General features: G+C 37.1%; 2 protein-coding genes across 3 annotated transcripts; both read right to left on the reverse strand.

Annotated features, from left to right (window-relative positions):
- LOC109725540 (protein BONZAI 1-like) lies at positions 112-7,011 on the reverse strand. 2 transcript variants are annotated; one of them, XM_020254770.1, is made up of 16 exons: positions 6,720-7,011; positions 5,942-5,989; positions 5,283-5,431; positions 5,088-5,136; positions 4,166-4,222; positions 2,991-3,173; positions 2,776-2,910; positions 2,470-2,531; positions 2,282-2,384; positions 2,064-2,178; positions 1,873-1,949; positions 1,629-1,766; positions 1,211-1,375; positions 1,013-1,126; positions 733-884; positions 112-623 (listed from the first exon to the last, which is right to left on the reverse strand). In XM_020254770.1, the coding sequence occupies exons 1-16, from the start codon at positions 6,864-6,866 to the stop codon at positions 587-589; spliced, it is 1,731 nt and encodes a 576-aa protein (XP_020110359.1). In that variant the 5' UTR covers positions 6,867-7,011; the 3' UTR covers positions 112-586. The 2 variants fall into 2 exon arrangements, with proteins under 2 accessions (XP_020110359.1, XP_020110357.1); XM_020254768.1 differs by having other exon boundaries at positions 788-884; positions 6,720-7,010.
- LOC109725541 lies at positions 8,689-21,473 on the reverse strand. Its single transcript, XM_020254771.1, has 6 exons — positions 21,391-21,473; positions 20,838-21,309; positions 16,691-16,807; positions 14,650-15,008; positions 9,204-9,531; positions 8,689-9,097 (listed from the first exon to the last, which is right to left on the reverse strand). The coding sequence occupies exons 2-5, from the start codon at positions 21,285-21,287 to the stop codon at positions 9,240-9,242; spliced, it is 1,218 nt and encodes a 405-aa protein (XP_020110360.1). The 5' UTR covers positions 21,288-21,309; positions 21,391-21,473; the 3' UTR covers positions 8,689-9,097; positions 9,204-9,239.

The raw sequence follows: 21,784 nt of genomic DNA on the forward strand, positions 1-21,784 counted from the left end.
ATTTGGTTACAAGTTCGACTTTCCGTAGCAATCTAACGACAAAATATCGCTCAAACTTCAATTTGTGACAATCATTTCACTCACTAAATCATTACATATGTAGGAACTGACTAAGCAAAAAGTAAACCACAAGATCAGCAAAAATTGGCCCAAACCGTACTTCTACAGAAAGAAGGGCTTAGAATAAGATTTCCTTCATGAAAAAGAAAAAAAAAAAAAAAAGAAAGTCGATCGATACAACAGCACGAGAATTGGAATTCATTCACAAATTCCCTGAGACGAATTTTTCTCTGTAGGGAAAAGTACTTGTTCGCTTTCTCAAAGGGAGAGGAAAATGGTAAAATTGACACAGCCTAAACAAGGTAAAGAATAGAGGGGACCTGTAGAGACCAGTACTAGCATATACATACGGTTAGAAGGAAGGGAAGGGCGAGCCACCGAAAGCAAAATGAAACAATGGAGGAAATATGACACATCTGCTATAATTTCGATGAGCTAAAAACGGAGGGGAAAAAATATATAGATATATCAATTTAGCGGCTGAACATCTCTCGTCCTCATGTAACTCATGAACTGTCCCGGCAACTCAGCGAGAAGTGATTGAACCACCGACATCTCTCCATCTGCAAGTGAAGAAACTGGTATCCTTAGTTAATTTTCTCTATCAAATTTACAATCTTTCAACTTTGAAATCATTTTCCAATTTGATATGTAGTAAGAAGTGACACTTGCATTGAAAAAAACCACTTTGAGCAAAGGATGCGAAAAGTAGGATGCATGTACATACGCTGTACATCCCGTAAAGGAACAAACTGCACTATATCTCGTGATGCAACCCGTCCGGTTGAACTTTCAAGTCTCTCTCCTTTGTCTGCGTCTAGAATCTGCGACAGCAAAATAGCACGATCAGAACCCAGGCTTTCAATAAAGAAGAGCTTTCTTGCCGCGCTAGTTAGTTCTTGAAACTTCTACTAGAGTGGTAAAAAGAAACAGCGAGTATAATCTCACATACCTCCATTTCTTTGAAATCAGCCCCACCAACTCCAACAATGAGGATCGACAAAGGTAGATCGGACGCCTTGACTAAAGCATCTTTAGTTTCTTGAAGATCTGTTATCACCCCATCCTGGACCGAAGTTTTGTTGGTACGTAAATTAGCAACTGCATGTTTAAGAATAGAGACGAGTACTCAGGTTAGTACAAGAGTTACCGTGACTATTAACAGTACAAAGTACTTTTGTCGTCCGCTAGTGAAGGATCGGCTTGCAATCGATGCAGCAGTGTTGATTACTGGGCCAAAAAGGGTAGGGCCCGCCAGTGACACATTGTAGAGGGCACTGATATATGCAGACATTATACCTTGAATCCCCTCAACCTAAGATCAATCAGATATGGTCAGATTTTTTACAAACTTGATTGAGCCTAGAAGATAAGTAGAACCACACGATAAAGAAGAAAGACTAAAATATTCTTTATTCTTAAAACAATGAAGACCAGAAAAAAGTAGACCAAATTTCCTCCCAAAATCAGATGGATTAATTTTCTCTTTTGAAATAAATAAATAAATGCCAATTGAATCACGCCTCATTGATCTGTAAATTGTAATAACATAATGAAAAGAAAAGAACCTCAGGTTGGTAGGTGCTTCCATTCAAGTTAAAACAATGAGAGACTGGACCGTCGATCGGTCTTGCTCCAAAACCCCAGGCAGGAAATCGTTTATCCGAGTCATAAAATTGCAAGACGTCTCCAACTTCTAATATTGCCTGCAAAAAAATAAAAAAATAAATCAAGTTGCAGGTTATACATCACTTGTGCAGAACTGCAGCTAACTACACTCTGACGAAAGAAATGCATCAAACAATTCCTCACTCTCTGATATGCATTCGGCCGACCTGTGGGATCAATGTAATGCAAGGAATCTGGGAGGCGTGGATTTCCATTTGAAGCTAGCAAACAACAAAGATCTCTGTTAACATGAATACATGATTATAAAAAATAAGGATATATTAGTTTGTCAAATATGAAAGTAATGTAAAACTCACTAAATTGGAGAAGCATACCTGTGAAGTCTACGGCAACCATGAAATTCATTTCAAATCCACCAGCAATATAATCAAGGAAGGTCTGCTGCTTGCTCTCAGTGAATTTCTCCACATATATCTGACTCGTCAAAACCTATAAGCAAGAGAAAAAACTTGTATCAACAAAAAAAAAAGGAAGAAAACTTTGATCATATTCTGCAAAGGAGTGTTCAACTTACAGCATTCCTGATTGTTACCTTATTATGATGATCATGCCCAACACCAGTGGGGAAAAACAAATTCTCACCACACTGACTATGATGAAGGCTTTCCAACTGCGCCAACGATTTCACCACTTTGCTGTCAAATAACATGGAAATAATTCAGAGAAAAGGAGGAAAAACACTTGGATTAACAAGAAGCCATAAATGCAACAAGCCATTACCCAATCAAATCATGTTTGCCATTGCTATTGAAGTTAAAGCACTCTATATTTAGAGGGTTTTCCTGTAATGTGACAGTTGATTGTTAGACAAGTAATTAAATCAGACCCTTCAACAGTTAGATAAATGTCAAATAAGCTAGTCCGTAGTGGTTGGCACAGCTATATTACTGCAGGGATGTTCTATTTTCAGATCCTGGATGGTCTGCGAAATTTGGCGGAGGTGATCTTTGCAAAATGGTTGGCAGTGATCCAACCTCCATTTCAGCAGACAACGGAGAAAAAGAGAAAAGAAAAGAATGGTCGTGCCTTGCTTCCAATTTGTTGGAGATTCATAACCATCGGCTTCCATAAAGGATTTAGGTCGTTTTTCCTTACTTCTGTCTTGCAAACTGGAATGGCTACACCACTCTCCGTTATCTTCGATATAAGTAAGAAAGGATCCTGAATTGAAGACAATTCAGCATCAGTACAATTCTTTGCTTTCTGTAAATATTTCTCAATAAAAGAAGACAGAAATTTACGCTTTTTGAGAAGAGGTCCTTATTTTCTAAATCCACACAGCGGAAAACCATCTCCACCATGGTTTTTGAACCAACACACTCTTCTGCATGAACAGTCAATGTGCCAAACTTTTTAGGATGTGGTCCTTGCTGCTCCCTATGGTCAAGATTTAGAGTCAACAATCCAGTTGGTCTAGTAACAACCTGCACAAGAACCAAAAACAGCTAATATTTTTGAGAAATAAGCAGCACAAAGTGAAACATACAATACAAGAATAACTTAACGGAAGTCACAAATAGTTATTACAAAGCAATGATGAACTTTCCGATACTGTAAAATAATTATCTTTACATTATGCAGAAAATAGAAGAGCAGGAGTCGCCAAAACTACATAGATTAAGCAAGAAAATTAGTCTAAGCCATAAGCCATAGGATTAGTCGCCTAAACCTGTATACATTGCTTCACAAAACAATGCAGATGATTCCTCAGATAAGTAGTTAGTCAATCTATGCCAATATATAGGTGTATAACACACAATGTTCTACTTCCTACTTCATGTTCCAACCTACTAAACAGAGGTTAGATGACACAATGGGGTGTTGTATGCTTTACTTTTCCAAAGAAAAATAATATAAAACAGCCAATATTTTTGCAAGTTAACAATAATTTGTAGATTTCAGATTTTATATGTTAATAACAAGCTTTGGCTGGTATGACAAGTGAAAAGTGCATCTAGTAATATCTAGACCCAAGAAATCCAGGTCTAGGATGGGCAAAGCTTCGGCCGTTTTAAATTTGCCCAATAGGGCCCAACCCAAACTGGAAATTTCTTGTAGCTAATTTAAGCCCAAGCTCAGTCCAAATTGATTGGGCAATTGATGCCATGGAGAGAGAAAATCTCAGGCAACTCAAAAAAAAAAAAAATGGTCCGGATTTTCTTGGGCATCCCAGCCTGGCCCTGTGAACCTCATTAGGCTTAACCAAATCAACACTTAATCAGGCCGCACAGACCGGGTCAGGCTGGTCAGGTCAAATTTTCTCAGGTCTGCTTACATCCTTGCAAGACACAGAATATAATGATAAACTTGGATAACACAAATACCCATAATGCAGATGTTTGAGAACTAATTGCACATGAACTTAAAGCAAGTCACTTCAATTGTAAACTTCACCAACGTGATTTATGTATGATACCTCAGATAGAAGACATTGAGCTTCTCCAAGAAATTGTTGTTCCTCCAACTTAAGCATCTGCATGGCGTGAATTTTTTAACAATTATTATTGTACATTGACTTAAAAAACAGCAAAAGCCATAGGAAACTTGCGCTTTGTAAAATAATCATAAGGTATAAAAATTGCTTGATACTATACCATAAAATAAAATGTAGAGCAATGCAGAAAAACTCAAATTGCTATCAAACTGTCAGCAAGAAACCTAAAATGATAGAGACCTAAAATGCATGTATCCAATTTGCACCAAACTTTCCTCGGTAGAACTGTCTCAGGAGGTTTTTAACAAAGAAACCTAGAATTGGAAAGAAATTCTATTTTTACAAAATTTTCGGAAAATGGATATGCAGAACATAGTAAAGTAATTAGATGCTAGGCAACCAGCCAAATGACCAATAGGCAATATTCATGAAATTTCAGTAAAATACTTCACCAATCAAACAGTGCAACAGGCTGCAGCCCTGCTAGACAGCCCTACACCAAAAAGGTAAGGGTTACTAGTCGATGAATACCATTAACCGACTGATCTACTGGTATCTGCCTCTGAGGAAGAACAAGTTTTTCTGGAAGCTTTTCTACATAAGGGTTCCGCTTGTCTGATGTTTCTCAGTAAAGGATCGCTGCATGGATATTATATTTGTTATCAGGAAAGAAGTCTACAAGATTAGAGACCTTTCTTTTTATTTCTTTCTCACAGCCCATAGGACTATAGGAGTCCAAATCTCTGTTTATTATCTGAGATGATGCATATTCAGTAAATTATTGTCAGCAGCTATAACAACAAAATCAAAGAACAACTAACCATTTAACTTCAAAATCAGCAATATTCAAATAAAAAAAACAATATGGAAATATGAAAAATAAAATAGACAGATATCGAATTACCTTCTCTGGCACATTATGAAACTGTGAATCAACATCATATACCTGAAACCTGTGACATACAGTAAATTTACAGATAACGATGAAAATGTAATTAATACAATAAAGGAAAAAAAAAATAGTAGTAATGATGCTTAAAAGAAGGAGCGTCTACACTGTTAAAAACAGTCCTTAGATGTCGATAGTGTAGAAGCTTACACCAATGGCTGAGTAACCTCAAATTGATAATTCACAGTGATCTTCGTAATCCATGAAGGATTCAGTGAATTCAATATTACTTCTGAGCGACCAATCTCTTCAAGAGTTCCATCTCTTCTCTTTGCAAAAATGACGGCCATAGGGTCACTCTACAAAAATAAATCTGGATCATAAGTGAAATACATGCGCATAATTGTATTACTGGCAATTGATAGCAATTGAAAAACACTAAAGATGGTTATATTACCGGTAATTAAATGTAAATAGGAGAAACTAAATATATAACAATAATTGATAGCAACAAGAGATATCATTATAAAGAACTTGATAATTCCACAATTAAATAAAAATAACTCAACCAGAAAATCATATAATTCTTCATACTTCACAATTAGCAAGGGAACAATTGATGTCGATTCCATGTACTCGTGGATGCCAATTGTAACAAGACAAACTAGAAATAAGTTGTGAGGAAACTATGTACCAGCAAAAGGATAGAGAAAATTAGAAAAGATAGAACATGTAAGAACAAAGAAAAGGATGCATGCATGTATGACAACCAAGTCAAATAGATCGATAACCTTGTAATACAAGTTGGAGTATAAAGCTTTGTACTAATTGCAAGATAGAAATCACTCGGCAAAGAAAAGAAATTATACCTTTGAAAAGACGTCTTGATCAAGCAAGTTCGCTGCAGATAGCGATAGCTGTACAGGATAATATGCAAGTCAGTATCAATATAGCTGAGCATTAACATTTCACTAGCACATCCTAACTAAGCCAGAGAACTAAGTTTCAAACAAAATTTAGTAGCAGTACTTCAGGATGAAGCTCTTGGGCATCTCTTCTGAGCAATACAGTGTTAGAGGTGACACAAAAAGTGCCATGCCATTTCTAGACAGTGGGGTCCAAACTAAAATCCAGTGACTATCTACCCTAGTTTTTAGCTATATAGCAATTTTATCGACCATAACACATCACATGAAATGTTGAAAGCCAGTTAAATTCAGAAGATATAGTTTGGAATACATGACACGAGAAATGTCTGTAAAGAATTAGATAGCAACTAAATTAAGTATGACATGCAACAAGGCTTTGTCTCATAATTCCAAAAACCATTTCTATTACTTCAAAATTTGCTCCTCTCTCAATTGGCTAGCTTTTTTACTTCATCATTCACTGAAAAATCAAATACTTTGCCGGATACAATCTGCATAAAAGAATTCAATTCTCACGATCAGAAACAAATGAAACGATCTTGACATACAGTTCGCTCTATCTTCAGTAGCTCAGTAAGCATCTACAGTCACGATTCCTTCCACACACTCCGAAACCACATTTTCTCAAGTAATAAACCATCAAATACACTACAAACGCGATGTAAATGCTAACAAAAATCTAGGGTTTTGTCAGAGTTCCGAGATCAGAGAACCTCACCTCGATCTGGGAGAAGGGAACCCCGCGCGACCTGAGGAAGTGCTCGACGGCGTCGGCGGCGCCACCGCCGAAGCCACCGTCGTGGAAGGAGACGGCGCCGCCGCCGCCGATCCCTACGGGACCGTCGTTGGAGCAGCAGTTCCCCATTTCCGCGTCGATCGGGATCAAAAGCGATCGCGAGCGACGGAGATCGCGAGAAGAGGCGGCGGCGGAGGAGATCTACAGGCGTCGGCCGAGGCGGCGGCGGCGGCGGCGGCGGAGAGGGGAGAGGGGAGAGGGGAGGAGCATCGAGAGGAGGGTGAAAGAGGAGGGAAAGCGCGTAGAAGAAGACGAAGAGTGGGGGAGGAGAAAACAGAGACTAGTGTTGGATTAGTGTAGAACTGAAATGACGGTTTTGCTCTCGTGCGTCCCTCGCACTTTGCGCCGTGGATCCGGGGTAAATTCGGGAAAAGGGGAATGAGAGGGGCGTTATGGTTGGGGAAGTGTGGTCGCGGTCACGGGCATTGGTTTGTTTCCTATAACAGGTAAAATACATGCATAGTCCCTGACATATCACAATATTGCATTTTCGTTCTTAAGGTTTAGTAAAAATATAATTTTAGTTCTTCATCAATTTACCTCAAAGAGAATTAGCAGACCCTTCCAAGATAAAAGTCGATTGACTAGAGACTAAAATGAAATAGTTGTCCACGGATGTCAACTCTTTCCTCTAATAATGAGAATAAAAACATAATTTATGTAAAAGTTAGAAACAAAGTATTTATAGATATCAAGTATGGAGTATCCGAAGTTATTCATACATTTTTACTGAATTCTACAGAAAGTTTAGTTGCTTACCAATCCACTTTAGCATAGGTGAATAAGGTACTCGGTTAAAAACTTTAGGTCCAAAACGCACTCATTCTCCCAACTCTTTTCTCTCTTCAATTGATTTGTTCTCCGCGCAAGCAAATGGACCACTAGAGGGGGAGATCCAAAATGGTCCTCACCACTTCAATGTAATTTAAACTTTAACCCAATCTACTATCATTAGTAGCGAGAGATATTTGTACAAAATATAAATGTTTGTCGTTTATTTCCAAGAGCCTTATGAACATTGAGTGGTTCCCTAATCAACCCAGTTAAAAAAAGAAGAGAAAAAGAAGGGAAAATATTGATGATGATGATAATGATGGTGGTGGTTTATGTGATATGATATAAGTAGCAAAAAGTGACGCAGCTTAAGTGACTCTGGTTGCTTAACTGCTACTGCTTGTGGAGCCGACGAGAACCGAATTTAGTGGTTGGTCGGTCCAAGCTCTCGAAAACAAGTCTTTATTGACCAAATCCTTGAGGGGATGTTGGCCTCTTTTTTTCTTTTTTTTTTTTTGTGTGATTCATTTTTATTTTTATTTTTTTTTGGCTCGTGCTATGGTCAAGAGGGATATTTGACTAGTGGAGTTTACTGCTTTACTTGATTGCTATTCTTCGGTTCTGCTTGTTCACAAATTCTGGTCAAGACCTGGTCCACCACGTGGCCGAAACTTGCGTCCTTATTTCTGCCTGCCACCATTTTATAGCATGAGACGAGAAAAAGACTACCGAGGAAGTTTCAAATTTTTATATTCGCCTCATAATCTACTAAAAAACACCGCAACTCAAAGCAGAATCAGAAGCAGAAAAAAACAGACTAGAAACTACTCCGAGAGGATACTAATGGATAGACCGAGTCCCTATCACAAAGGGAGCAGACTAGAAACTACTCCGAGAGGATACTAATGGATAGACCCGAGTCCCTATCACAAAGGGCGAGGCCATAGGCTAAAAATCAAGTCCACAAACATCTCTGTGAGAAACAGAAAAATGCTTTCCCAATCCTGCTTATTTGCATGTTTTGCGCAGAATGGCGCATTGGGCACATCTTATTTTCCAGAAGCCTGGGACCTTTACGCAGATAAATCACTCTGACACCATCCGCCCTCCGTGTCCATTTACACATAAACAAGCGTGACCATAGCATTACTCTGAACAAAAATTGAGAACTAAGCAGGCGATACAGGTCATTGCAGCCAGAAGTTACTCCAGAAAAAAAAAAATGAAAAACATTATCCGCGAACAAAGATAACAAAGTTTGCAGAGGGGAAGGTTCTTTTACAGCAACTAGGAAGAAGGTAACATCTTCAGCATCCACGGTACATTGACAGCTTAAGAAACTGGTCGATGTATAGAACAAGATGTAGCTCATACTTCAACCTGAAGAACAACTGGGCTTTTTATCAAACTAGTATTACACCAACAAATAAGCGACTAGCTTAAAACGATGCACACTTTGCAAGCTCTCGTTTGCTCGGATGAGGCGCAATGTGCTTCTTCTTCTTCTTCTTCTTCCAAAGTTTAAGCTGGAAAAAAAAAGGAAAAGGATGGGAGAGGGTCAATAGTAGGCCTTACATATTATTATGCATCAAGGAAGAAAAGATAATGTAAACAAGCTTAAGTAAGGCAAACCATTTAGAATAAGCAGCAATGTCCTCGAGCTGACTCTCAGCGATATGCAGGTGGAGGGCCGGCAAATGAGTAGAGAGGCGAGACGGGCAAATTTTGCAAATTGGCCCTTCTAGATACTGTCTCATTGTATGAATGATTTGGATTTTCATAAGTTGAGGAGGTTAAATAGCTTGATTGAGGTGTGGCTCGGTTGGTGGGTCGCTCAGCATAGTACAGCTCTTCCGCATGGTCAGCACGGGCAACTTCCACAAGCTCTCTTGCTGTTAGAAACCTCTGATCCCTTGCGTGATGTTCATCTCTTGGACTTATCTCGGGAACCAGCCTATAACTATCAGAAGGGGAAAAAGAAAAAATATAAACACAGATCAACATCAACGACGAACGATTTTTTAAAACTAATAATAATATTCTATCTGAGAACTAAAAAAGAATACCAAAATAAAGTTAATTCCAGGTGAAAATATGTAAAGAATATTAATGCAACGTAACTAGTTACCCCAGAAATCTAATAGTCAATCCGTTCTGATAAGATTCCCAAGTTGAAGTACCCAGTTATTAGCGTGCCGTGTTGATCAAATAAAATATAGAATACCAAAATGACGATCCCTGTAGAGCATTTTCTACTCTTTACGCCTTCAAGAATGAACAACAAAGCTAGGGAGAGAATTAATAATCAAGGATATGGACACAGGCAGAGGGAGATAGTCATACATATCATACATGATAAACATGACCTTGTTTCCATTTTTAACATTTCAATCATTTCTATGTATTCGACTGTAAAGGAAAAGCATATTATTATCTATTCCTAAACCAGCATGCTAGTATCCGCTTCTTCATAGATCCCGGATCTTCTCCTATAACCATTAAACTTCAGCCCATGTGAATTTTTCTGCGCAATTAAATGAGAAAGCCCCTCACATAGGCATTAAAATTATCCAATTCTGAAACCACTCTCAATCACAGGTAAATAATGTTGAAAAAGAGTTGTAAAATTTAGTTCTACAAAGTTCAAATAACCCAGATCATGTTTAACAGTGTTGATCGATGATTTGAACACCTCATTACCAAGGACTTGGTACTTCTAAAAGTATTCTAGCTCAATTAATTAATTAATTAATTAATTAATTAATTGTATATATATATATATATATATATATAGAGAGAGAGAGAGAGAGAGAGAGAGAGAGAGCGCAAAGCGACAATAATTTTAGCAATAAACAAAGGCATTTACTTCCATATTGGTTTTAATAAACGGGCCTCCGAATCGACGGTCAATACCATTAAAATTTAAACATGATCTACACTATTTGAACTTTATAAGACCTGAATTTCATGATTTTCAACATCATCTACCTAGTGATCAAGTAGTCTCTATTCACCTTATAGTAGCCACTAAAAACAATCAATGTCGATAAAAAATAAAATAAAATAAAACTGTCGTTCTCTGTCAGCTTAAGCTTCTGAAGAACAACAGTTGTTTCAAATTATTTTTAACATGGTATTAGAGCAGGAGGTTAGAGTTCAAGTCCCACTAGGCTCCTAGCTTCATTTAATTTTCTCCTATTTAAATTTAATTCAAGTCCACGTCTTAAGCCAATAAAAAGTCTCGAGCCCAGATACGAAGAAGAGTGGTAAATACAAAGTATAAAAATACTGTTCTTTGTCAACTTAAGCTTTTGGAGAACTTGAATAATGGGCAACTTATGTCGAAAAATCATAAAACTCCGACCCTAAGAAGTTCAAATAGCCTAAATCTAGTTTTACAGTGTCAATTGACGATTTGAAAGCCCAATTCCAAAAATGATGCGTATCTCTCTCTAAAGCTGTCCAAAATATTCGATATTCCATACCTGACACGGACCGTACCCGGACCCTACCCAGACTTGAACCGGACCCGATAAAAAATGGTATAGCATACGGGTAAAAAAAAAATTATTCATTAAAGTTTCGGGTATGGCTCCGGATACTTTATACCTATACGTGACTTGGACCTAACTCAAACCCGACCTTTTAGCTACCGTTTGGTTCGGGGTTAAGGAAAAACTAGTTATTCCAGGGATAGAGTTAAGTTCAGGGTTAAGGTGGGGTTAGAGTATTTTTGTGTTTGGTTGGGGGTTGGAGTTAGTCCAGGATAGTAAAAAATAGTGTTTGGTTGGAGTATATGGGATAAGAAGGATAGTGGGTTATTATGAATAGAAAATAGTGTTTGGTTGGGATTAGGTGGAGTTAGCTAACCCGGGATAACACATTTGAGGTGGGGTTAGCTAACCCCACCCATTTTTGAGGATGCTTGGGAATAATATGGGGGTTAAGGAGTTATTCCACCCCTTAACCCACCAACCAAACGGGGGCTTAATGGGTAGGGTCCGGAAGAGTTTCCAAATCCGAACCATAAACTCGACCCATTGAAATACTCGGTAGTAAATAAAAAAATTTGAAGTTGAGGAATTAATTTCAATAAGACTTAAAGATGAAGAGTCTCTGTATATTTTCATCCTAGTGAAAACCTTAGTCGCTTTGTTTACTCCATTTTTATTTTTTTATTTTACTCATTTTTTTAATTTTAGTTGTTTACTGCTTGAATCTTTCTTTTGAACGAATTTTATTGGACTTTGGTGCAACCAATTAGAACGCAAGTTTTTTTATAGTGAGATTTATAATTTGTTCATAAAATGTTTAATAAAGTCTATAAAAAAATATATGCATACGGATATCCGTACTTGATCTAGACCTGACCCGACCCGTACCCGATATATACCCAGTCTTAAGCGGGTAGGATATGAGTAGTCACTACCCAAACCCACTGAAATAGACCCAATAGGTATATTATTAACTTTAGTACCCGGATCCGGACCCGATCTGAAGTTAAATGGATAGAGTATATATATATTTTTTTATCCACTTCTTTAGGATATGGGTACAGTATATCAACTACCCATACCTGACCCGGTCCATAAACACCTCTCTCTCTCTCTCTCTCTCTCTCTCTCGAGTTCAACTACTATACTATTATGAGTACTCTCTCTCTCCCTCTCTCTCTCGAGTTCGGCTACTATTCTATTATGAGTACGATAACCTTCGTACTCATAAGTCGTTTTCAATGATAGAGCTTCCAAATCGACGATCCAAGCTTGAATTTAAGAACCCTATCCCCCACTTTTGGGGAATCGTTCGATTTTGGCCGTTCATTCTATACCCACCTGATGAACTTTATTATAAATTTGAAAAAATATGAAAATCGATTTCTAGATACTTCAAATGCTCTAGATCATGTTTAACGTATAAATCATCAATTTAGAAGCTCCATTATCGAAAATGGCCTCTGTACTCATAAAGAGTATAGTAACCACTCTAAATATATATATATATATATATATAACTTCTTACAATCCAAAGCAATTCAAACCAAACCAAAGCACGCTAACTTTGTGGTGGATTGTGTTGAATTATGTCATTCGTGTCAAGAATTGCCGACCATACTTTGTGCGAGTATAGCGCATCAAACTGTATGACAACAGACTTAAGTAGGTGTGCCGACACCTTAAGGCTTAGTGGTTGCCTTACCTCAAGTGTGTCTTTCCAAAACTAGCAACTAATCAACATATTGCACCTAAGTGCCATGCTTAAAGTCTTAAGACTAAAAGTTTTGTGTGCCAAAAGTACACCTTTTAAACCATGCTTGTAACTACCAAACCATCCTCACTTTCTATGATACCCCTGATGTAGACCGAACCCGACCCGTCTCATCGCCCAAGTTTCAGGTCTATCAACGAAGGCGGCGCAAGTTGGCACCCGAACCCGCTATATGGATCTGAAGATTATTCTTGATTTACTCTGTTATTTTAAGATTTTTTTGTTAGGAATATTTGTTATATTTTTCTTTTAGATAAATCTCTAGTTAAGATTTTTCGGTTATTTTCCTTTTAGATAAATCTCTAGTTGAGATTTTTTCTCGGATGTAATTAGGATATAAATAACCTACAAGGTTTTATGAAAAGGGACGATTATTGAATAAAATTTTGAACTTTTCTTGCAAAGAGTTTTGGGTGAAATTTTTTTTCCCGGAAGGTTTTCCGGTTCTGGCGAGGTCCAGAGTTTTAATATTTTGTTGGATCTGAGTTCCTCTTAATTTTCTGTAAATTTTGACTACCTATTTGTGAGGTTTGGTTAAGATTTTAGAAAATAGAGGGGTTGATAGTTGAGAGAAGAGAGCTTGTGCAAGCAACAGGAAGATGAAGTTGGAGACGAAGTTCCTTGGGCGCACCTCCCGAGGTGACTTTATTTCCTGCACACGTCATCAAGTTCTTGCGCAGGGATTGAACCAACAAGCAGCAGCCTACATTGGATGAACCCGGTTCACATCACAAGCTAGTATTTCCTTCTATATTTCAATTTACGCAAATTATCTATTAGTAATAAAAGCTTGGTCTATAGAATGTTTTGATTTCTATTTTTTTTCTTTCTCGGAAAAATTCGTAGACTTGTTTTATCGTCCCAAATTTTAGAAAATTGTTTAGTCTCTTTGATCCTGCAAGATACTTGATTATTATCGTTGGGCGAAATTCGATTACGCGGTATTTACAAGTATGGTACAATCTCCTATCTCATCAATTTTTCTTACTTTATTAATTTTCTTTTCGAACGTTCTTTAAAAAAAAAAAAAAATTGCTTGTTTAATTTTATCTCTACAAAATATTTTGCCTACCACATCTAAGGAGTATTTACTTGTAGGATAGGTTTAACCCGTCCTGCATCAACCCCTCCAACCACACAAAAATCACCAACTAGCCACCACTGCCTCCATAACCCCAACAGCCCCCACAAACCAGCCCAAAAACCCACACCCTAATAAACCTTTGGGCCGATTGCCAATGATTTGATAGATTTTTATGGCTATAGCCTGAGATTGCGGCAAAACTGAAACAACAAGACTAGGCCTACAAAAGCAAGGCTAATGGCTATGTTTGAAAATGTTAGTTTCTCTTAGGACTTGAATTGAATAATACTTTCTCAGTAAATTATTTTGGACAAAACGCCTCTCAATATCAAGTTATGATAGAAGTCCATAATATCTTTTAATAGATAGTGAAAAACAAACTACTAATTTGCCAGTAACAACGACTCACTATTCTCGATATGATTGATCAATCTAACCTAGTTTTGCTAACCACAGTTCACATATTGAAGAACAAAGCTCGAATCTTATGCTACTATATTAAGTAGACAATTTTTTTTCTTTTTTTTCCTTCTTTCGAGAATACCAACACAAGATGCCGTGGTTTCAACACAAATAGCTCTCATAAGAGAGTGGGATGTACCAATCACTAGGCTCCACATCTTGCTTAAAGTATAACAAGAAAAAATCACTAACAAACCAAAATAGCTAGATAGGACAATTCGTAAGCAACAACAAATATAAGTTTGTGGCTCAACAAGTACGTACCGCACAAGTGGAGCAGAATTGTCTGGATAACGAGCTCGCAAGTTATCAATTTGAGGCGAATCAATTAACGGACCTCGATAATATGGATCATCACGGGGAAAGGGAGGTAATCGAACACGTCGAAGCTCCATTAAAGGGGGTGGACGTTCGTGATGCATATAAAGTTCATTTGAATCTAAAGAACCTTGATGGATATATCGAGACTCAATAGGTGGTGGTGGAGCATATGGCAATTGTCTCGCTAGATAAGGGTCCTCAGAAGAAGGCCGTTGAGTTCGATGAGGAGGCTGCCTATCCTCGACATATTGCAAGGGTGCTTGCACTTTAACCGGGCGAAACATCATAATCAACTTACGGACCTGCAAACAAGCTCAAAATAAGAACTTAACTACATGGCAAATCACACTAGTCATTAAATATCTTGAAATTTCTTATGCCACCAATTCGATATCCCACAATTGATGCATTGATCTAAAATTTTTGTAAGAATAAAGTTCGACCATCAATTGTTGTTCAATTCCCCTAACAAAGAGATTTCCTGCAGATAGTTCAAATTTTGCAACTATCAAATCGAGCCTTGAAGTGCTATCCAAATTTTCCTCGTAGAGGGCTCATGCTGGCACTATGAGGACCATTTCCAGACACAACACAAGTTTATAGTTAAATCAACTCATTGAAACCCTGTTTAGATGTTAGAATAAATTATCCAATGATAACTTATTCCATATAAGAATTTTCTAGTATAGTTGTAAGCAAGGAGTTTGATTTTTGCTCCTTCAAAGGCCTTACTATATAATAGCATATTTCACCTACAAGATGATTTATCTTATCCAAAAAAATAACTTAAAGGTCGAATATAATATCCAATTATAAACATTTGATCACATTTTTTATCAATCGAACGTACAAATTTCTTGAATGTATTAAGGAGATAGGGATACACTAAACAAGATATTCATGCATCCAAACAGGACCTAAGTGTCGTTCATGCTTCTCAATTTATTGATGATGTGGTAGTTGAATCTATGAGTGGTAATTTCAACAACGGCACGATTGCACAACTTGAACACGATATTAAACAGCTATCAAAAATCCAAAATCAACATGCCATGAGCTCATCTAATCAAAAAATGACATGAGAGGTTGAAGCATCAACATTATTTCTGGGAGAAATTCAATAAGAAATCTATAGAATAAATTGTTTGCACTTTGCTACCATATAGTTAAGTGCAGCACTTCTCGTCTATGGTGACAGTTTTGTCTTTTCACAAGTCCATGTTAAAACGTTTTGGATGGTAAGCATGTGACAATCACGTATCTTATTGAAACACTGTTATTCGTCAAAAAACCACAATTATATAGCTCGATTGTGCCTTCCCACTCTATGGTTCAACAATCCCTTTTAAAAGGCATTTTATAGTAGATCCTTATAGAAAACCAAATTTGCGTATGGTTCAAGTCCCTTTTTAAAGGCATTTTATAGTAGATCCTTATAGATCCTTATAAAACCAAATTTGCATCTACAAGAAGGCAAAGTACTCACACTGAGCAACAAGCAGGGCAACACTATAGGTTATTTTTAACACTCAGAGATTTGCTCCAACAAATTTAATGTTTCGAACCATTTTACAAGATCTCCATAAAATACACACCTTATTCAAAGAATGCAAATCACGAACTGGAATAGCAGCCACTGTGAATCACGTCATCTCCAAAACTAGGCACATTCATATTTACCATGTCATACGAACCACTATAAATAGTCTTGGAAATAATGTGGTAATTGATTCAACAATTCTCAATTAGTGAAATTGAACAACACATAATAGCCGAACACAATTGTATCAAAAAATGAAGTTTAATGCACCAAAAACAAGAAATCAAAATTGAGCGACTTGCGTGAAATTTCAATGTTAGTTTAGTGATCAGTGATGTAATTTACTTTTTTAACTAATGATAATCTGATTAGAGCTCATTAAATATGGTGTTTTCTCTAATTACCATGCCTATGTAATCAAAATCCATTGAACCGAATACATACTTGTTTTGAATTGAGCTCAGAAGCGAACTTGCCCTTTGAATCATAGTTCTCCTTTATAGCTTGTTTAAAAGTACGCTCAGGAAGAGGTAGACAATCCCTGTCAATCTTAAATTTGACCTGCACGGAAGTATAATATGTTACTTTTGAGATGGGAAGAGAGACATAGACTTTATGGGCTTTCACAAGACATAGCGAGCTTTGCAAGTCGGATTAAGTGCTTATTTGGCCTTGTTTCTGCTTCTTTTAGCAACAATCACCTTTAGCAAAGTGTTTGGTAAACAGAAAAGTCAAAAGCTTCAGCTATGAAAAGAAGCTAAAACAAGATTTGAGCTCCAAACTATAAAGCTCTAATTTGGAGCTTTTGCTTCTACCTAGAGAATGTTGAAGAGATCTTTATATAAAGTTTCTCAAAATAGCACTTCATTGAAAAACACTACATGTTACCACAAAGCCAAGAGGCTCGTACCTACCAACAATAGTTATTGCAAATTTTTACCCAGCTTTTGTCGCTGCTTATAGCAACTTCTCCAAACAAACATTTAGCATTTTGATGTTACTCTTGGGGGGCAAAACTAGTTTTGCTAAAATTTAGGGCGTGCGCTAGTTTGAAAATTCTAATTTTGGTTGCGACCGAAAGCAAATTAAGGCATTTTAACTAATACATCTAAAATACCTAACCAACCCTAATTGAATGTCAATAATTTGTACTACCCTATCCCCTCTCTATCCAAAATCCTCTTTTGTACTACCGTATTCTCCTCTCCGTCCTCTCTCTTCTCCTCTTCTCTCCTCTCTTCCTCTCCACTTTCCACCTTCCCATTCTCTCTCTGGCTCTACCTTCTCTTATCTTATTTATTATGTTTCTCTATCCTCTCTCTCCCCTCTATGCCCATTCTCTTTTCTCTTCCTTTTACTCTCATTACTTTCCTATTTTCTCTACTCTATTTTGACTCCCTCCTCAACTAGGTTGCCGCTTCAAAAAAGGTATACAATTATTTTCATCACTCCACAACAAGTAACATCACTTCGACGCAAAATTTGCCCCAACTTTCAACGAAGAGCTGTTAAAAAACTATACACCATTCAAAGCTTCATTGAACAACTCAACCTATAGTCAAGCCAATCAAATTCTTATCCTGATTTCTGCAACTCGCTTGCCAAAGGCGGTCATACCCTTTAAGACTAATATTTGATACCCTCAATACAACGAGTCAAGCAAGCAAAGAGCATCTAGAAAAAGAAAAGTATGCACTAATCCTTAGGGCCCCGTTTGGTTCGGGGGATAAGCGGGAATAACGAAAGTTATCCCCGCTATTCCGCCAAACAGGGTGAAATTTGGCCGGGATATTTTATCCCGGTCAAACCTTGCTATTTCCGGTTATCCCGGAATAGCAAGGGATTTGCTATTCCACCATTTTGGTGGAATAGTGCTATTCCAATACTTAATTTCAAACTTAATTAAAATTATAAATTAAATTAAAACTAAATTATATAAATATAATATGTTATATATTATAATACATTACTTTTATTATAAAATTATTAGTTGTACTATATTAATACATATTATTTATATTTAAATATTATAATAATAAAATGTATAATAAATTATATTTAAATATTATAATAAATTCTTTTTATAAAATTTAAGTAGAATTTTAAAAAAATTTATAAATTTATTATAATAAATTATTTTTATTAATTGTTCCCACCTCTATTCTTATTTTAAAATTTTAAAAATTAAAAATTTAAATTTTTAAAATTTATAATTTATAATCTCAAAATTAAAATTTATAATTTGAAATTTGAAATTTAAATTTTGATATTTTAATTTTTGAAATTTAAATTTTGATATTTTAATTTTTGAAATTTAAATTTTGATATTATATTTTTCAAATTTAAATTTGATCTCAAATTTAAAGTTTGAAATTTAAATTTTAAAATTTTGTATTTTAAATTTGAGATTTTAAATTTCAAAGTTGAAATTTTATATTGAAAAATATAAATTTAAAATTTTAAAAATTTAAATTCAAATAAAATAAGAGGATAATATGATTCTTTTTTATTTATAAAACTCACTTTCTTTCTTATTTCATCTTACCTAACCAAACGCTATTTTTTTTACTCACAGAAATAACCCAATTTTCATCCAAATACAAAATTGATCTAATCCCCATTTATACCTCAATTTACACCTATCCCTGGAATAGCCACTTTTTACTTATCCCCGAACCAAACGATACCTAGGAGTACTTAGGCTTTATTTCAAGCATTCTAAATTCCAAGAAAATTAAAAAAAAAATCACTACAATATCGAAAAAAAGCCTCCAATATTCTAGAAGACATGCAAACCAATTATACAGTAACTATTGAGGCATATATTCTTCTAGCTATAGATCAAAGAAAGTCTCCAGTGCTATTGACCAAATTTTTTAGTCTAAACTACCAAAGTACAATGCAAAACTCATAATAAAGCCAGTATTGATCAAAACTAGAATCAATGCAACTAGCATTTCCACAAGGAAAACTCAAAGACTAAAAGCTCAGCTTCACTCCAGCATTAAAATTTCTCCTCCATTAAAATTAGCTTCGCACTAATCTTATTTGGCCAATACTAACCAAAATAAGCATTTCTCCCTCCATCAGTTATCTTAGACTTCATAACTACAAAACGGGCACACACAGCATTCGCTATCAAATAGCAGCTACCATGCAAAATTATAGTAATAATATGTCAGCTCCATGCAAACAAATCTATGTAAACACAAACATAGCCTTTTTGCTAATCAAAATATTAGCTTCTCAGCAAATTTCTCTATCAACTCAAATCTATATTAGCTAAGATGACGCTAAGGGTTACGTACTCCCCATGCAAGCTTAGAAATTCCAACTAAAGTGACACTAAGGATTACTTACCTTCCCATGCAAGCGTCAGAAGTCTCCTCTAGCTAGAAATAGTAGCAACGACAGTAACAGGCCTCTCCTTTGATCTTCTAATCAACCTTTTTTTAACTTTCGAGTGAAATAAGGTCATTATCGACGAAAGCACATAATGCACACCAGATGAAATCCATGCTACAATTTAACAATTGGTCTAACAATAAAACCAAGATGACATCCATGCTACCTTTTAGGTTACAGCAAGAGGTAGAAAGAGAAGATTCTTCCACAAAAAGAAATAACAAAACAAACATAATCCGCTCTTGCCAAACAACATTCTCTATCAAATGGTATAACGGCCGAAAGATGGCATCCAAAGATAGTGAGCTTAGTTTGCTAAAACTCCCATTAAGATGGAAATAATAGTCTTTAGAGCTTCTCGACAGAATCATACAAATGAAAGTAGCAACTAATATCAAAATAATTGCAGGGAGTCTTGAAGTTCAACCTCAAGTCTTAATTTCCCATTTGCTAACTAATGACACAAAGATCAACAACCCTCAGAGTATTAGCTGATACTACAGTATCATTGGCCAACCAAAAATTTATGATACAATACCTGTTTCCCCACAAAACACTACCGGTAATCACAACTATTCGACTCTTCTGAATCTTATGTTCTAGCTGAAGTCCTACTCGTCAGGACGTGTAAGCAGCAGTCGGCAGTTTTCCGAATCATGAAGACCTTAGATAGTGTTCCACTGCTCCACCAAACATTCCTATACACGTAAGCTTCAAGATGCAATATTTTGAAAGCTTTTGTTGGACCATCTTGCGGAAGTAACTATCATTGTATCAGCGTGCAACAAGCCCTAGAGCGCACGTGCCAAAATTTTCCAGGAATATAAAATAAAGTAAATACTACTTGCAATGGCCTTTGTTTGTCAAGCCATACAAAAATAGTATCTAATCCTCGATTGGCAAATACTATCGACTTCAAAAAAAATTCTGATATTAAAAAAGGAAAGGGATATTAAAGCAAGAAAACTAATCCAAGGAAGTCAATGGAGAAGAAGACACAGTCCAAAGGACAGATGAAGGGATCCTTTCGAATCCGCATTAATTACTAACATGCAAGGTGCCTTAATCACCAAATAAGATTGTATTTATCGAATCACTCCAACTTGATCTTCACATTCAACAATTGGAAAGGAAAATAGAGAACAATCAACAAGCACACTAGAGTTATAGGACGAAACAAGCGTACCTGCGAAGGGAAAGCGCCTCTGAAGGCCTCCCGAACGAGGTTCAACCCACCACTGGAGGTGGCCTTGTAGACCCCGTAGAGAAGCTTGAGATCGAAATCGAAGAGGAAGAGCTTCGCCCCGGGCTTGATCTTCTCCACCGCCTCGATCTTCCCCTTCGGCATCCCGAACACGCGGTGGCGGAAGCACTCCGGCTTCGTCTTCCCGCTGCACAAGAAGATGAACCCGGAGCTCTTCTCCTGCGTCACCTTACCCTTCTCCTCCCCCTTCTCCTTCCCCTTCTCCTTATCGACCCTCTTCTCCTTACCCTTCTCCTTATCAACTCTACTGCCACTCCTCTCACTCTTGTCCTTCCTGATCTTCTTCGAAGGGGCCGATCCCGGCGGCGTCGGCCGCTCCCGAGACTTCCCCGCCGAGCCGTCGTTCTTCTCATGCTTCTTCCGCTTCACCATGGCTACGACCTCCGCGGACGCTCTAGATCCAAACGAATCCTAACCCTAGAGGGAGAGAGAGAGAGAGAGAGAGAGAGAGAGAGAGAGTAAGAAGGGTTTTTACCTGAGAACTCGAAAGGAGAAGCGGATTTGGGCGCAGTACGAGGCGCAGGTGATGATGGTGGTGGGAGGAGGCGGAGGTGAAGGGTATTAATACACGTGGGGAGAGGGAATCAACGGCTAGGATTCGAATTTCAAAATGGGGCCAGGCTCGGATGGTCGGCACGTGGCTTTCGGAGAACCGCGTCATCGCGTAACGGGTGAACAAAATTTAATGATGGACCCGGTTTACCACGTCATGTCGTTTGAATTTGGAATTTTTGAATTTGAATTTGAAGCTCCATGTAGCTTCCACTTTGGGAGTGTGTTACCGCGTTCCACATATTGCAATGCACGGCATTTGATCGGAATGCTGCTTTTAAGAGAGCATCTAAATTGATAATTTTTTGGTCATGAGC

Source organism: Ananas comosus, linkage group 20 (genome assembly GCF_001540865.1).
Source record: "Ananas comosus cultivar F153 linkage group 20, ASM154086v1, whole genome shotgun sequence".
NCBI classification, from domain to species: domain Eukaryota; kingdom Viridiplantae; phylum Streptophyta; class Magnoliopsida; order Poales; family Bromeliaceae; genus Ananas; species Ananas comosus.

Bases quoted from the DNA above. Each gene is read 5' to 3' on its own strand.
- LOC109725540 (XM_020254768.1), bottom strand. From the start codon at position 6,866: ATGGGGAACTGCTGCTCCAACGACGGTCCCGTAGGGATCGGCGGCGGC. The intron at 2,385-2,469 runs GTAATGGCTTGT...GTTATTTGACAG, and splicing joins GGCAAACATGATTTGATTGG to CAAAGTGGTGAAATCGTTGG. The intron at 2,179-2,281 runs GTAACAATCAGG...TCTTGCTTATAG, and splicing joins GGCATGATCATCATAATAAG to GTTTTGACGAGTCAGATATA.
- LOC109725541 (XM_020254771.1), bottom strand. From the start codon at position 21,287: ATGGTGAAGCGGAAGAAGCATGAGAAGAACGACGGCTCGGCGGGGAAG. The intron at 15,009-16,690 runs GTATGTATTCGG...GCTTGTTTGCAG, and splicing joins CTGAGCTCAATTCAAAACAA to GTCCGTAAGTTGATTATGAT. The intron at 9,532-14,649 runs GTACGTACTTGT...CCCTTCTGATAG, and splicing joins AATTCTGCTCCACTTGTGCG to TTATAGGCTGGTTCCCGAGA.